General features: G+C 39.6%; 1 protein-coding gene across 1 annotated transcript in view; it reads left to right on the top strand.

Annotated features, from left to right (window-relative positions):
- Nucleotides 1-298: 298 nt before the first annotated feature.
- LOC112159445 (low-density lipoprotein receptor-related protein 1) overlaps nucleotides 299-16253 on the top strand; it is an 84521-nt gene continuing 68566 nt past the window's right edge. Inside the window, exons 1-2 of the mRNA XM_024293496.2 lie at nucleotides 299-856; nucleotides 14009-14149. Coding sequence (XP_024149264.1) covers nucleotides 787-856; nucleotides 14009-14149 — 211 coding nt within the window. The 5' untranslated portion in view covers nucleotides 299-786. The remainder of the gene's footprint in view (nucleotides 857-14008; nucleotides 14150-16253) is intronic.

The raw sequence follows: 16253 nt of genomic DNA, 5'->3' as shown, positions 1-16253 counted from the left end.
AAAAGTATTTCAAGTTTTTACTAAGTAACATATAATTATAATGTTTGCATATTTATAATTTAACAAAAAACATGACGGGAAAAATATATATTAAATTATTAATAGCTTCGATAAAACTGTCAAATCTCTCTAGATTTTTGTGAAATCACAGCATCCTTCAGAAATATTGACCCATAATGGCTGCTCCTGTAGAGTCAGTTGCACCTCCAGCGCTGAAGGGGGAAAAAGGCGAATGAAATAGGAGAAAAGGTGTTCTGGAGCATGCGCAGATGGTCCGGTGGTCCATCGTGGAGAGCGTTACGTCACGGGTTCGTCCACAGTGCTGGGATTTCAGACTGACCGTAGACTCGTGCAGCCACAAGAGCGAGGAGACCGCTGTGCTACGACGACAGAGACGCCGTTTCACCTTTCTTTGATTTTTGTGTTTTCTTCTCAAGTTGATAAGAAGAAAGGAAGGAAGAAAAGAAGGAGCGCCTCTTTTGTACAAACCAACAGCGTTCTGGTGGCATGGTGATTTAAAGGCGGAGGGATAATAGAGCTTCATTATGTTTGAATATTCATTCAGCGGCGTTTGAGGTCGAGCTGCTACATTGCATGTAGCCTCAGCGGGCGGCTCTGGTGGTGATTGCGGGAGCCTGCGTGAGGAGGCAGCCCCCCGTGCGGGACTGACTCAAGGGTGCACGGATAACTGCACCCGGACCGCTGGATGAGGCGGCTGAACGGGCAAGTCCGGCCAACTTTTCATTCCCCCCCGTCCTAATAGCAGCAGCAGCAGCAGTGCCGGAGATGGCGATGAGGTGGCTCTGCTTGGGATTTATGCTCTGCCTGGAGATAACATCTAACGGTGCAGACGGAGGTGAGTGAGTGAGAAGCCTGTTGGGTTGCTTTTGTCATTTTCAAAGCACTTTGCCTTTGCGAAACATCTGCGCACAGGCCTGTGGGTTCAAACCCCTCCGACTCCACAAACCCCATCCAGAAGCGTCTCTTTGCACGCAAGGGAAAGGGAGTCTGAAAGCCGAACCTTGCATAAAAGTATCCAACCAAAAAACGGCGTTTTCGGCCTCCTTAAAGCTGCTGCTGGAGCGCACAGAAAGGGCCTCCCTGTTGGGAGCGCAGACAGTGAGGGTATTCAATCTTTCAACATTTCACCATGAATGAACCCGTTTACACAAATCTGGTGCAAAACATGCTTTTTACCCCCCAAAATGTCCCTCTACGTTCCCCTGAATGGCTACAGCTGATAGCCACTCAAAGCAAACCTGCTGCTTTTCAGGTAATCAACCAAACGCCGTGACTTCCTCGTCCAAACCTGCGAGCTCCAATCATTTATTTCCCCTCCTTTTGCGGGTTTGTTTGCAGGTTTTTATATATTTTTGGCGCAGACAAACACAGCGGTGGTGCGCTTGCTTCCCAATGGCGCGCCTTGTCTCGACGTGTCAGGCTGGTGGCTGCCTGGAAATTACAGTTTATGTGACAGCCAGGTTCCGTCTGAGAGTGAAATCAATGGTGTGCGTTTATCCTCTTACCTCCCGGGAGCTCCTTAATGCTCCCGAATCCCTGCCGGTAATTATGAGGTATCAAATGCACCATTGCTCTTGTGGTGATACTGTGCCTGTAGACCTGTTGAGCGCACAGCTTTGCTTTGTCTTTTTTGGAGAGTCAAAATCTCAATCGATTTGAAATTCTAATGATGTTGACCATTACACACGACTATTCATTTCTCTTGTTTTTAGTGGGAATCAACCCAAATTGGAACTCCGTCAGTGAGATTAGTCACCCACCTTATATGAATGTATAAAGCCACATGGGCCTGCTGGTTTGAAAGTATCTTACATAAGTTGGTGTTTAAGAGGGAGAGCTGAGGTTGCATGACTCTGCAAGCTCCTCCCTCCTCCTCCTCCATCAGTATGTAACATCTGGAAACAGGGAGACCATTAATCCAACTGAGATGTGACTGAAAGGGCTGAAAACCTGGAGTTAGAGACGAATGAAACAAGAAAAAAGTTGACTTGAACTATTGAGATCAAGCCCAATCAAAGAGGGTTGTATAACACTTGTATATTTGCCCATCTACTTATTTGTGTTTGTTTTCTTTGGTTCTTTGTGGTTTTCCTTTTGACGTCAGAATTGAGTCTCTAGCGGTTTGTTAAGTGCGGGACTGGCTCGTGGGAAATCAGGGTGCGCAATACGCTTCATCCAGTGTAGGTTCTTGAGCAAGACCCTTTACGCTACTGCCTAGCTATGTAGCCACAAGAGGGCCCAAGTCTGGGCCTCCCTGTGCTGGTCCCCAGCCCGGATAAAATTACAGGGTTGTGTCATGAAGGGTGGGCATCAGGTGAAAAATCTTTGCCAGACCGCCTGTGCGAATCAGTGAAAAGTTGATTCACTCTGGCGACCCCTAAAGGGATAAGGCGAGAGGTAAACAACAATCGAGAAAGTCTAAGGGCTGAAACATCTTTTGTAATTGCAGAAAAACCTTAAGCCCTGTTGACTTCTTTTTTTTAATCTACATTGACTTCTCTTTGGTTTTGGTTCAAGTTCATAATTTGGCCCCTATTCTCTGTCTATCCATACATCCATCTTTTACTAATCTAGAGTGAAGTCAGAAAGGTAGCAGTCTAAGTTTAGATGCTTAGACCTCACACGTCACAGAAATTGACTCCAGTTCTGCTCGGGGATCTCCTCGTTTTGTTCTGTGGCTAGCCAACAAACCATCGTCCCTTCAGCACATTTTCCCAGAGCATTCATCCATGAAGACTCGCCCAGGAATACCTCTCCTAAGTGGGCTTAGACCTGAGCCATCTCAATTAGCTTCTCTTGAGGTGGAGGAGCAAGTGACCGTGCCCCTCATCAGCGTCAGCAATGCACGTTTGAGCAGCCACTTTCAGTGAAAATATATTTTCACAATGCATTTTGGGCTTCCACGTTCAAAACTCTCAAGTTCACGCATAGCTACGCACATTTTTAAGAATATTTTTGGGGTAAAACACACTGCAATTTGAGCATGCATTAAAACTTAGACCAGTTGACATTTGACCAATCAGAGACTCGGACATATGGTTATGGTTTTTTTCGGTCATGAGATTTAGGTAATCTTGACCATAGGGGAGAGTAGGAACATAGCCTGACCAATAAATTGAGAGCTATGACTTTCAGTTCACCTCATTCTTCACTGTAATGTATTAAGTTTTGCATCGTATTACTGCAACCGCCTGTCAATCTCATACTCCATCCTTTACTTGCTTGTGAATATGACTGAACAATATTGAAAGTCCCACACTTGAGACATAAATTCTCTGCCTACTTGGAGAGGGCAAGCCACCCTTTTCCAGTTGGGAACCATTGCTTTTGGCTTGGAAAGTAATTTTCATTCCAGTCACTTTACATTTGACTGTGAACCCCCCAGTGGACATTGAAGATGCTGGTTTGATGAAGCCAACAGGAGTACATCACCTGGAAAAAGATTAGAGGAAATTCTGTTATCTCTAAACCAAACTCCAAATGGTTTCTGGCTGTGGTGACAAAGAGACTAGAGGCAGGTTAGACTTTATTACTGTTATACTAAGATCGAACAGCTGAGTAGTGTGATTTCACTTCTAGTTGGAGCACTCTCTCTGGTCTTCCTCCCATCTTGAATTGAGGAACTAGTCTTGCCAGACCAGATGCACGGTCCCTGACTGCTATGGAATGTCACTAAAGCATGTCACCTAGGTCATCAGGGCGGACCTCATCCATAGAGGATTTTTTTTATCAAAATGTTGACTTCAGCTTGGTTGATGGAGTCTACCAGCGTCCTCCACCCCTGCTGCCTCAAGTGATGGTGTTTCTGTGGGATTCAGGAGCTCCTCAAAGTATTCCTTTCACCCCTCAACAGTGTCCTCACTTGAAGTCAACAGCTTTCTGCATCAAGAAAGAACTGTTTCCCCTCCTGAGGTGCCAAAGGATTTTCGAGAAGTGCTTTGAGACCATCCTTCGTCTTTACCTCCTTAAACTTCTCCCAGAACTAAGTTTCTGTGTCTGCAACTTCCTGTGCTTCATACTGCTTGGACTCCCGATGTCAGCCAGCTATCTCTGGGTCCCACAAGCCAGCCAGGCTAGATAGGATTCCTTTCATTTGGTGGCATCCTTCATCAACCGCCACCACCAAATTAGTGGACTGCCATTTTGACAGGCATCAGAGACCTTACATCCACAGCCACAATGACGATGGAGGTGGAAAAAAAAATTTACACAGACTTGATGACTCCCACCTCCCTCAGTACCTATTAAAGCTCTACTGGATGTGGGAGTTAAAAACTCTTCTGGTAGTGGCCTTCACTAGACGTTCCCAGCAGACTCTCACGGCACGTTTGGGCCTGCCGCTCTGTCTACCCTTTGTTTCTCCACCAACAGATCCCTCTCACCTTGTGGTTGATCACCACAAGATCAAATTAGCCAAATGTTTGGAGGGATGTTGCATGGTTTTTGCATTTATTACAGTCTTTAAATAAAAAGCTGCTAAATGTAAATAAATGAAAACGAAACAGTTAGTATTTAAATGAGATATATATAACCTAACAATTTGTTCTTTGTGTTACTTTTTTGTTTTCACTTTTTTGCTGCTACTTTTGTCTTAATGTTCTAGTTTTTTGTATTATCTCTTTCACTCGCTTTGGAAGAAAACAAACAAAAGTGCAGTCCAGTTTCCCAAATGTTCTGGGGTGATGAAGAGGTTGAATCCCAGAGGCCTTCAGTTTGCCTGACCCTAGTGAGGCTTTCTCCTCTGATCTGTCACCAGGACATCTGGTGGAACATCTGTATGTGTTCTCCTTGTTTAGAAATTACTGGTAATTGCTCCTTTTAGCTGGAAACCTTGCAGGTAAACAGAGACTTTCTCACCCAGTGTGTTAGTGAGGCCAGAAGACATTAGTGCTTGGAAGGTGGTTCTACTTGTCTTTATTTCTGCTTTGGAGTCCATGGCTTTTAGAAAATTGAGTGTTTTGACACTGAATTAATCAATACAGTGAGTTTGAGTTCCCTTTAAAGACCTGATCTGATAATAAAGGTTCTTGTTTTAAGAATAAAACAGGCTTGCCATAAATGTTTAATTTTTATTCTTCTGTATTGTTTGGAGGGTTTTTAGGAAGATATTGTGTCTTTAGCCTTATAATTGAGATAAATGTTTTTCCCGTTTTTACGCAACACTGAACTCCTCTTTTTTTGCCAGGCTTTGTCAGCACATGCACATGTACCCTTGTAGGTAGTTGGAGCTGCTGGCTTCCCACTTGACCAGAGAGTCAACTGATCTTTGGACTTGTGGCAGCTTTCACACTAGGCCAGTGCAGAACCTTTGCTGTTTTGAGATATAATCGAATTTCCTAAGTTCCTGCAGTGCATCAGATATTTTTGCTTTCACTTCATCTGTACACAACACACAATTTTAGTGACAGAGAAGAATATTGCTGCTGAAGCTAATCTCTCCATCCAATTGAGAAGAACCCAACCAGAAAGTTGGGTATACTGCTGAAATCAACATTGATCCACTTGTTATCAGAACTGATAAAACCTTCTAGTTTGTTTTAATATAGTCAATGGTTTAAAATAAGTTTTATTGAAAACCAAAGCTAAAAAAATGACTAACCAAATAATCAGTTCACGAAGAAAACATTTTGAAAGAGCTAGGAGACTTTAAAAAAAACTACAATTGCTTCTAACAAGAGAGGTACTTTGATAAGGATAAAGCTTGATCACTGATTTCAGTTTATTTAGTCTGGTTTCACCTTTTAGATGCGTGTTTTACCAACAAATAAAAAAAAAATACATTTTTAAGATTCCTTTTCAACAAGTTAAGTACAATCTCTGACATAGTCTGGAAAAAAACAAAATAATAAAACATGTCGGAATTTACTTCCATACTTGTGTGCAGTTAACTTTTCTTTAATAAAAGCTGGTTTTCAGAGTCTCAAGAACTTCAAAAATGTGATTTTGACTGTCAAATCTACTTGAACAAAATTGTGTATTATTTGGTCAAAAATATGATTTCACAGTGATGGAGTGAATCTAATGAGTGTTGATGGATTCATTTTAGTCCATGCTAATTTAATCAGCAACAGACATCCTTCATATCAAGTCTTCTTTGTCTTTCGGCTGTCCCCTTTAGAGGTCGCTACAGTGAAACATCCCCCTCCATCTAACTCTGCGTCCTCTTTATTTACACCAACCACCCTCATGTCCTCCTTGGATATATCCGTGAACCTCCTCTTTGGTTTTCCTCTTTCATCGAAGCTCAAGTCATTTATTCTGCATAGGACCAGAATGAATTTGTTCCTCATTCCTGCTTTTCTCTGCTGGTTTTAGTAGACCGCATTTCCAAATGTCTGGTTTCCACTCGTTGCTTCAATTTATATCTCCAGATTTTTGTATTGCGGCTCCTATATTCTGTTTTCATACCGGCTCAGATCTGGGTTGACTGTTCCTTTGTGGTTGCATATTGCTGTGCGAAGCAGACGTACAAGATGAATGTGAAGCTGCTCTCTTTTGCCGCATTGTGAGCCTATTTTGATTTATGCTTATGCTCATTTGTCATACTCTTACTTTGTGAATCATATTTTTTTCATGACATTCTGCTGTTCTGGTCCGAACCTCACCAGTTTATCTCTAAGGTCACAGGTGTGACCTCTTTTTGTGAGATTTGACAGACAAGTCTTTAAAACATGAGTAAGTTTGAACTCTCCAGACTTGGGCCTCATTTGTCATGTCCTTTTGAACAGGAATAGATTCAGAAATTACAAACCGCTGAGTGGTTTAATCGCCTGAGCGCCTGGCTGTGAATTGGCTTTTACAGTGAAGTTTCCACCACTGTTAAGCTGTACACAGGGGTGCTTCAAAAGTTCCAGTAATGGTCAACAGAAGACTTAAAATTGGTCTTTGACAGACTTTTATTACTTTTTTCCACAAAATGGGGATCCAAAGGAAATTAAAAAACAAAATCTCTGCAGAGCTTTTTTCTTTTTACGATCCTTCCTTTAATTCATGCATGTTTTGTTTTTCAGGCATTGGTCTTTTTGTTGTAAAAATGATTATTACTTTACAGGGGGGAAAATTCATTTACATTTGGACTTTGAAATGCCTGATTTTCTGATTTCTGGATATAAACTTACAATGCTAGCTATAGCTTTTCATTCTTTCTTTACCTATTTAGATGGAAGCCCTTTTGTTATTTATTCTTATGTAAGAGTATTAGTAACTGAACAGTTTACCGCTGCTTTTCAAATCAATGCATTTATTTAATGAACAAATCAGAAGTTCTTAGATTCAGGAAAATATTACAGTGACTTGGATGGTGGCCCTGAAGGGCAAAACACACCCTAAAAACCACAATATTAAAGATCACAAAAACAACAAAAAAAAGCACATTTTAGAAAACAAAATTCCAAAAACTAAAACACAATTCCCAGAAAATTAAATACCAAATAGACCAAAGTAAAATGTTAATAAATGAAACAAAAAAAAACTTAGTTACTATGGGACATTCTTGATAAGATTTAAGCATTTGATTTTTGTCTTCAACCTCCACATACTGATAAGTCTTATTATTAATACGGAACATATCTATCAATTCATGTTAAACTACTTTTGCTTGCACTTTTCGTTTCCCCCTGTGCACATATAATCTTGTTTTGGTGTAAAAACTTTGCTTGGAGATGGAAACTGAATTCCTTGAGTTTCGTTCTTGGTGTTGACAGCTTGCTGCTCTCCATGCTGTGTATGCTTTTTGTTATTAACTCACTCTTACTCCTCTTGTGTTGGTGTACTCCAAACATGTGAACTGCTGCTGCCTCCTCCGCTTACACACACGCTCGGTGCAAAATTACCCTTTTTTTTTCACTGCCTTGTTAACTATAAAAAACAATGTTTTATCGTCATGGTACTGGCCCAGATTCTAAACACCATGTTTAACGTTTCTAGTGAGAGAAAAGCTTATTTTCCTTTAGTTATTGACACCGTTTTCTCCTGCAGGCAAACTTTGACAACAAGTCCAAACTCTAGACATTCTGGGTCCTGTTTCTCTCTAATTTCCCGCTTTCATTTGTAGAATTGTATCCAGTTTCAGTTTCTAGAACCCACAAAGGTCACGATGACTTTGGGTGTGTGTTTGCTTAGCAGCTGGATTTGCTTTTCCTAAAACCTAAAGACTATGGTGAACATTCTTAATCACAGTGTAGTTACATTTTTAACACAATCCTGTTCAAAATGCTTTAAAAAAAAACATTTTTTTCCCACTCTCACAGTTTGTGTTAAGTTTCCCAGCATTCTTGGGGCAAACAAGGATAATTTAACCTCAAACTCCAAGCTGTTTGGTTTGTTTAACATCCAGCTGTCTGTCTGTCTGTAATGGATTGTGCTTTGGAGGCAAAACTGCACACATGAAACCAATTAGATACTACTGGAATGTGCTGCGTGGATCTGGAGTTAATCTAGAGAGTCAGATGGCCATTTTCAGGAAGGCAGATGGAAGTGGAATGTGGTCAGTGTTAGGTCCCATGTCGCTGATGTCTAAATGCCTCCATCACTTGGCCGGTGAAATGGTGCGACAACCCCATTTACTCACAGCTTCACCCCAGTTCATCCCAAAGTAGTTCCTCTGTCGCTTTTTTTTCTCAGTAGATCCAATCAGACTGACTCTAAAACGGTCTCCTGTGAACGAGCAAATGGGCTTGAAGCAGCTCTGTCGGGCTCTTAGGAGGTTTCTATAAGAGCCAAGCTCCCTGTACAGTCATACCTCCCTTATTCTCGCATGTTTTCATACTCTTTGCTATTCATAGAGCTGCGGGGCATTGCTTTGTGCACTGTTTAAAAGATATGGGGTCTGAAGAACCATGCACAAGTAAAAAATCCACTTTGTGCTTCATGCAGCATGCAATATACTCCAAGTCAGTCAAGTAGAGCCTGGAGATCCACATGCCAGGAAATAACTCAGGCTTTTACTGCATTATGTGTATGACGGCTCCAAAATGAAGCACTTAGTTGGCAAATTTTCATGAAAAACTTTGCACAGTCTTTAGAGTCAATTTACATCTTCTACATTATTTTATACTTTTTAATTAATTAATTTAATAATAAAACACTCTTCTTTTGACTATAAATGTCACTCCAGTTTTTTTTTTTTTTTTTTTTAACAAAATGTTGGGTCACACTAGAGCGCATATGAATAAAACAGTTGAATTGAAATTAAAGATCATATTGAGGATGTGGACACATTTGGTTTGCTTAAAGTGAACTAGAATTAGTTTCTCTTGATAATCCAGAACACATTTTCAGTCTGAATACACCCAAGTGTCCCTGGTTCAGGACTCAACTGGACCAAAACGGCCACCGTAGTCGGGCCTTACGGGATGTAAACAGAGTAAAACAGAAGCAACCGAAGAGACACAGCAACTCATTGAAATGTGGTCTGATTAGTGCAGTTTCATTAAAACAACTTTTAACACAATACCCATTGCTTCTCACACTTTTGTCCCAACAGTGTCATAAACACTTACCAGCGTACTTTCATAGCTGTCGTCTCCTTAGCAACCATCTTGTATCATGCCTCCACCGTACCAAAGCAGCTAAAGTAAGTGTTGTTCCTGACATTGAAACAGACGTTCAAAATTGGTCAATGAAGTTAGAACTATCTTGACAAAGGTCGTGAAGCGTAGGACTCTGATTAGTTTTTCTCTCGTTGCTTTGCCCCGCCCTCTTAATTCCTGGCCAATGACTGAAGAGATCTTTAGTCACATGGTTTTGTTTACAAGCTTTGGTTTGGAGCAGAAATGTCTGATTAATGGCAAGACCAAACACAAGATTTAGGACTCGATCAGAACCAACGGACGTTTCCAGTCTGAATACTCCCTTAAAGTAGAATTTGTTTTACATTGTGTGTCTGAAAGCATCTGGAATCTTAAAGGTGATTATTAGAAAAATAAAAGGTTCAAAACTAATCAGGTTTAGGTAAACACTGAACCTCAATTTAGGTATTCTCTTAACCTGTAGTGTAAAAGCTGTTGATTCAACTTTCAAACTTTTAATTTGCTCCAGTCAGCTGAGAAGACTGGCGTGCTCAGAGCTGCAATGGCTGAGCGAGTTCCTGATTAAATGATGAGGCAAGCCCGACTGTGCCAAGAAAGCATTGCACTCTGGAGCACAGATTAATATGCCAACAGCTCCTAGAATGGAACATGAGCAAATTGGCAAACTGCACATGCTTTTGAATTCCTTATAAGGAATGGAAAGTCGTTTGCTTTTTTTTTTTTTCTTAAGTTTTAAAATTATAGCAAGTCAATGGGAAACGAACTGAGTGTTTTTGTCTTTCTCTTACTAATCAGATGCTTTTATATATGTACATTTATATAATTGGTTATAGCCTTTTTCTTTATTATAAATCATAGATTTTCACTCATTTATTTAAATGCTAAACCAAAATTAGACACTGTAAATTTAATATTGGAAGGAATGGTATGCACTGAAGTTCTTCAAACTGCGATTTTAAAGAGTTTTATGGAAAAAACTTCCCTTTTTTATTACTACTATGAATGAACATCTTCCAAAAGCCTTTGGTTTAAAGTTTTGGTTCTAAATGACAAACTTATCATTCGTATCCATTTTTTTTTTTGGCCGTAAGTAGCTAAAACTGAACATCCAAACGAACTTCTCAACATTTTGGGAGTAACTTTGAAAAAGACTGTGCCTTTGCAAGCTGAATTAACAAAACACATCTGAGTTTGAGCTGTTAAAGGAAAGTTTTTCTCCAACTTCTTTGCAGCCACAACCTCAGATTTAGGCTCCGAGGACAAACTGTCTTCAGCCATTTCATTCTGTCGTGTGAAGCGATGACCCAGAATGTTATATTTGCCGATTCATGTCTGATCACAAGAAGAAAAAAAAGTGGTTCAACTTCACAAATCTACACAGGGAGCAGAGTGTCCAAAGCAGCAAAAGCTGCAACGCCCTTATTTCACCTCAGAGCCCAGAAGACGGGTTTAATGGTGACAGATTACATGCCAGCGCATAAACTCAAATGAGCCAAGTGAACCTTGCACCGTTCAAAACATTTTAAGATTTTGGTAATGTGCAATGGAGCTATTGGAGTGAATTGGCCATAAGCTAAGACTATTCTGCCATTCTTTTGTTTACTACAGCACTGCTGTGTGTTCCTTCCTCTTAGATTTCACTCTTATCTTGAATTACAGTGTTATAGCTTTATGAGCCTCATCAACATTTGACATACTTAAAGAGAACAATAACAACCATGATAAAAATAAAAAAGCAAACACTAATTTTTCAGTTATTTTGTATCTCTAACATTCAATCCAGTTTGTTCTGTAAACCTTTGTCTTTTGTGCTTTCTGGTGCTCCGTTTCCTAAATATCAGAATGTGCCTGATGATGTGTGTTTCTTTTTGGCCGTGTTTCCACGGTTGATGTAAACACTTTAAAAACCAGCGTGGAACCACAGTAGCTTGACGGTCAAGAAGAACGTGATTGCAATGATAGTCCGGCTTGATGCCCTCTTGTGATTTCAGTCACATCCCGGCCCTCTTGCGGTACACCCTTCTACCCCCCAGCACGCATCACCCCCTCCTGCCTGCCAAGTACAGAGGCAGGCAAGTCAACCAGTGCAAGTGAGGGCTCAGTCTCTGCAGAGAATTAGAATGAGACCTTTGGGACGGTCCTTTCCAGAGTTATGCTTCACAACTGTTCAGTGTATCAATCTTTTCTTTTTTTTATTTTTTTGCGATTCTTCTATAAAGTGTAAACCAGTCTCTTGAATATTTTTGTTTACTTGGGGGCATTTTTACCCAATAATTTCTCAATACTTTTATTTTGAAGGATTATATGTTTGTATTTAGTAGTTGATAAATGTGAAAGTTACAAATTTAACCAAAACGTGAATCCACAAGCAGGAAAATAAACTCACAGACTATTTTTAAAAATAATAATCGGATTAATAATGTTTGTCATTAAACTGACTTTACTCTAAATTATTGAAAAAAATTGTGTTATTGTGACATCATTTATAGAAACAAACAAGAAAATGTGACTAATATGAATGACTCTACTGGAAATTTTTGTACAAAACCAATCATACTTATTGATGAAAATATTAATATGTTTTTTAAAGAGTGCTGTTATTTAATACAAATAATTAAAGAAAAACTTTGAATTCTTTTGTTGTGTTTTGTTAAAACTGCTTGTCCAGTCGAGTATTTTTCCTCTTTTTGTAAGAAGTTAGACACCCCAAAACAATGGATGTGTATCTTCTTTTTTTATGATCAACAATTTTATTGACTCCACCTTAAATACAACTAATGTACATGAAGAAATACTCAGTTGTTGGTTAACATACTCACTACTTCTGTACAACTTTACACCGTTATAAGAAACCCATTTTTTTGATGAATTAATAAAAAAAGACAGAAAAAATAAATTAAAATAAAATAAATAATAACTATTAAGTAAAGAAATTAAAAACAAATATCAGAATAAACCAACCCTACAAACCCTTGATCTAAAGTCCAAAATAAACTATTATTTTTTTATAATATTGTTGGAGACGTTCAATAAGACTCCCATAACTCAATTGCAATACTCTGTAATGGATGTGCATCTTTGTGTCACATAATTTAAAACACATTTCAATACATGGTCCACGAATTGAGTGGTAATAAAACACTGTCTAATTATTTTACCTAAATGGATACTATCTTGACATTTATTACTCAATTTGCATTTAAAACTATAAATGAAAATGTCCTTTTAAAAGAGATTTTTCTTTCTTTTTTTTTTTTACTGGTACTTTTTGTTTTAAACAGAAAAAATAAAAAGTCTGACATAACAGCTTCAAACCTTAAAACCTGCATTAAGTCTTTTAGACTTTTGTTCTTTGTAGTTAATGTGTCCTTAATTTTTCCAGGTATTCTTTGCAGTGCTCTGAAAAAAATGTTTAATGCACACAACACACAGTGGGGTTTACCTTCAACCAATTGTGACTTTTTACCTGACGTTTTTTTGTTTGCATCATGTGTACACAAAAAGAAAAGACAGTAGAGAGAATAGCAGGAGGAGAAACTGACGGATTTCCAGAAACAGACGATTTACTTCCAGCATGATTTTATACTTTTTTAATAACATATCTGTTGTTTTCAACCATTATTGCGTTTTTTCCCATTTAATTTTTTGAGACACATCAATATCTTTTACATCCCTAATATAAGCATTAAAACTCTAAAAACATTCCTAAATGTATATGAATTTTATGTACTTTTACTTCAGCTAAAGGTTGAAAAGTAGAACGGACACATGGACTCGGGTCGTGGATGAGTTCATATCTTTGTGAGAGAGGAATATGAGAAAGCAGAGGTTGGATTACTGAACTACTTCAGCAGACAGGAGGACTAACGGAGGGACAGACGGACTCTGCTCTGTGACGGTCCAGCTCCACTCTGACCGGCCTTTCCTGAGTTAGAGCGTGTCAGCAGTGTTTGGGTTCTGGTGGGTCACCAGTGTTGCTGTGGTGCACCTCAACAATCTGTGCTGACTTGCTGCCCAGAACGCTGCAGTTTCCCATGGGCCAGACGGTGATTGAATGCTCAGTTATGTCCTAGCTGTGGCACATGAAGGGGCCTCTGTGGTTTGGGTTTGAGAAACGCCTCGAGACTTTTAAAAGAGCAGAAAAAAGTCCAAGACGACAAACAAACCCAGAACTACAAGGCACGACTGTTGGCTATGAACCTGTTGGGTTTCTTTTTGAATGTGCCTGTGTCTTCTCACACAAAACACATCATTGTTAACACAAGTTGACCCTCACATGTTACTTTATCTGCTGGGTTCAAATCTACCGGAAACTTCCAGCCTAGTTGTTGCTCCGACATAAACACAAACAAGCATGAACTTTGTGCATAATATGACAAAAGTTCCTTTTTTTTTTTTACTTATATGTGTTGTATTTTGACAAGAATTGAGAGTAACACATTTTTTTTTTTTATCAGCTTCCAAACCGGAGGACCAACCCAGAACCTGCAGCCCAAAGCAGTTTGTGTGTAAGGACCAAGTGACCTGTATCTCTAAAGGTTGGCGCTGTGATGGAGAGAAGGACTGTCCAGATGGCTCGGATGAATCGCCTGATATCTGTGAGTACACCCGCAGAAATAGCTGCAAAAACGCTCTGGTCTGTGTCCTGTTCTGTTTCCTTGAAGCCATCGAGAGTAAAAAAACACAAACTGATCTGATGCATTGACGTAACTACTCCTTTCCTCAAAAAAAATCTTAAAATTCAGGCTTGAAAATGGATTCAGGCCGTTCCCTTTGCACCAAAGAAGCTGCTGCACTCAATCAATCCTCCTGTTATGTGGCTGCGTTTAATCTAAACGCTGAGATGTGTTTGGTCTTGTCTGGAAGCTTTCGGGATTTGTTCAGTCCCCGAGAGACATCGTCCCAAACCCCAGACAGCCTCACCCTTCGTCAGCCTGTCCACCTCTTGCTGTTAAAAGAGGCCACATCCTCCATCTGTCATGTCACAAGTGTTCTCACCATAGTTCGGCACGCAGAGACGAGCAGCTGTCGGCTAACATTAAGAGTCTCGTGCGGTTTGTTGAATTAACACATGGGAGGCCGGATGGGACATATGTGAAATGATTATGGGTAAGAGGAGGTATCGCGTTGCTGTGTTGACATGGAGAAAGTTGAAAATGATCCTTCTGCAATCTGATACTCAATAGTATTTGATTTTCTGTTTCTCACTTTCTTCCTCCGAGTAAATCCAGCTCATTTAGTGGATTTTTTTTTTTTTTTTAAAGAGGGAAAGACATCCGTTTACTTGTGTAAACAGCAATCTTTGGCAGTTTTCTATTAAACTAAAGTGTGCCACACTTAATTCATTCAAACAGCAGTGGTTACCCAATTTGGGCTTTCTTCTGCTCAGCAATTGAAGCCAGTGAGTATTCCGTAGCACTTATGTAATTTATTGATACAGACAATGGTGTGATTCATCCTCTGCAGGGAGGAATGAGGAGCAGTGTTTCACCAGAACATCAAGATATGTTCTGCTCAATTACCCACTTCCCATGGGTTCTGCTCTGCCTGTCATTTTACCTTTATTTAAGGCTTTCGCTCTCCTTGAAGATTGGATATTTCTCCTTCCTAGTTGGATTTTGAGGCAGAGATAATAAATATCTGTCAGTGTTATTAATTTTGGATCTCTCCTCATCCAGCAGTCTAACAATCACAGTCGAAAGCATGGCGCCTTTTAAATATCACAGTGAAATGCAGCCAGGTTGTAATTTTTATCCACAGTCATTAAGTCGATCCATCCATTAAATGTGAGCGGTGTTTAGAAGGAAGGCTGCGGATAAAACTGCAGAGCAAAGGGGTCTAAACCAGCGTGAAAAGAGGCAGGAGAGTTCAGAGTACAGCTGGACTGAAAGTTACTAAAAATCCATCTGTAAATCAGAAATGGAAAATTCTTTCTCCAGTTTTTTTCCGTTCATTGTATGAAAGCATCTGCAGGTCCCAGTTTTTTTTCTCGTCTGGAAATATCACATGGTGCAAACTAACCCAAAGCAGTCTTAAACAGAAGCCTGCCCACAGATGTGCATGAACTGTAGACATATGGTGTTAATGTCGTTTTTTTTTTCATTTTGAAAAAAATGTCATTTTAATTATAACTTTACTTTAAGAAAAAGGGGAATTCAGAACTAAAACTTTTTGTTTTTTTCCTCTTTTGTTTCCCCCACAGCTACTTTAATCTACTGTGAAAACATTTTTAGGAAATAATGCATTATAATTATATTATTTAAAGTGAAGTGCTGTCTCCAGACATGCTCTTAAGAGAATTGAGCACAGATTTTCCAAGTATAAAGATGAAAGTCCCAAACTCCCCCCCTGTCTTTGTTGTTTTTGGGATTTCTCTAACCGTCTTCTTGTCCCGGGGTGGTGTGGCCTCACAGTCTGTTCATCATGATACTCATTGAGTGGGACGCATGTTGTCATTATGTGTTTCTGTTACACGAAATGTACATCATTTGAAAGGGTTGTTTGCTCAGAAGTGTAAACAAAATTCATCCCTCTCTCCCTGAAGCTCAAGTTTTGCAACGGAAAAATGTCCAATTTCAGCTAATTGAACTTAAGCACCAGTTCTTCTTTCGTAAATGCCACCTGTTTTGCTCATAACGATTCGCAATGGACATACTGTCGGTGTGGCGGCCATTGTAAACGGATGCTTTCGTCTCTTTGATC

This window comes from Oryzias melastigma, linkage group LG7, assembly GCF_002922805.2.
Source record: "Oryzias melastigma strain HK-1 linkage group LG7, ASM292280v2, whole genome shotgun sequence".
Lineage (NCBI taxonomy): Eukaryota > Metazoa > Chordata > Actinopteri > Beloniformes > Adrianichthyidae > Oryzias > Oryzias melastigma.
This window is presented reverse-complemented; position numbering and strand designations above follow the sequence as displayed.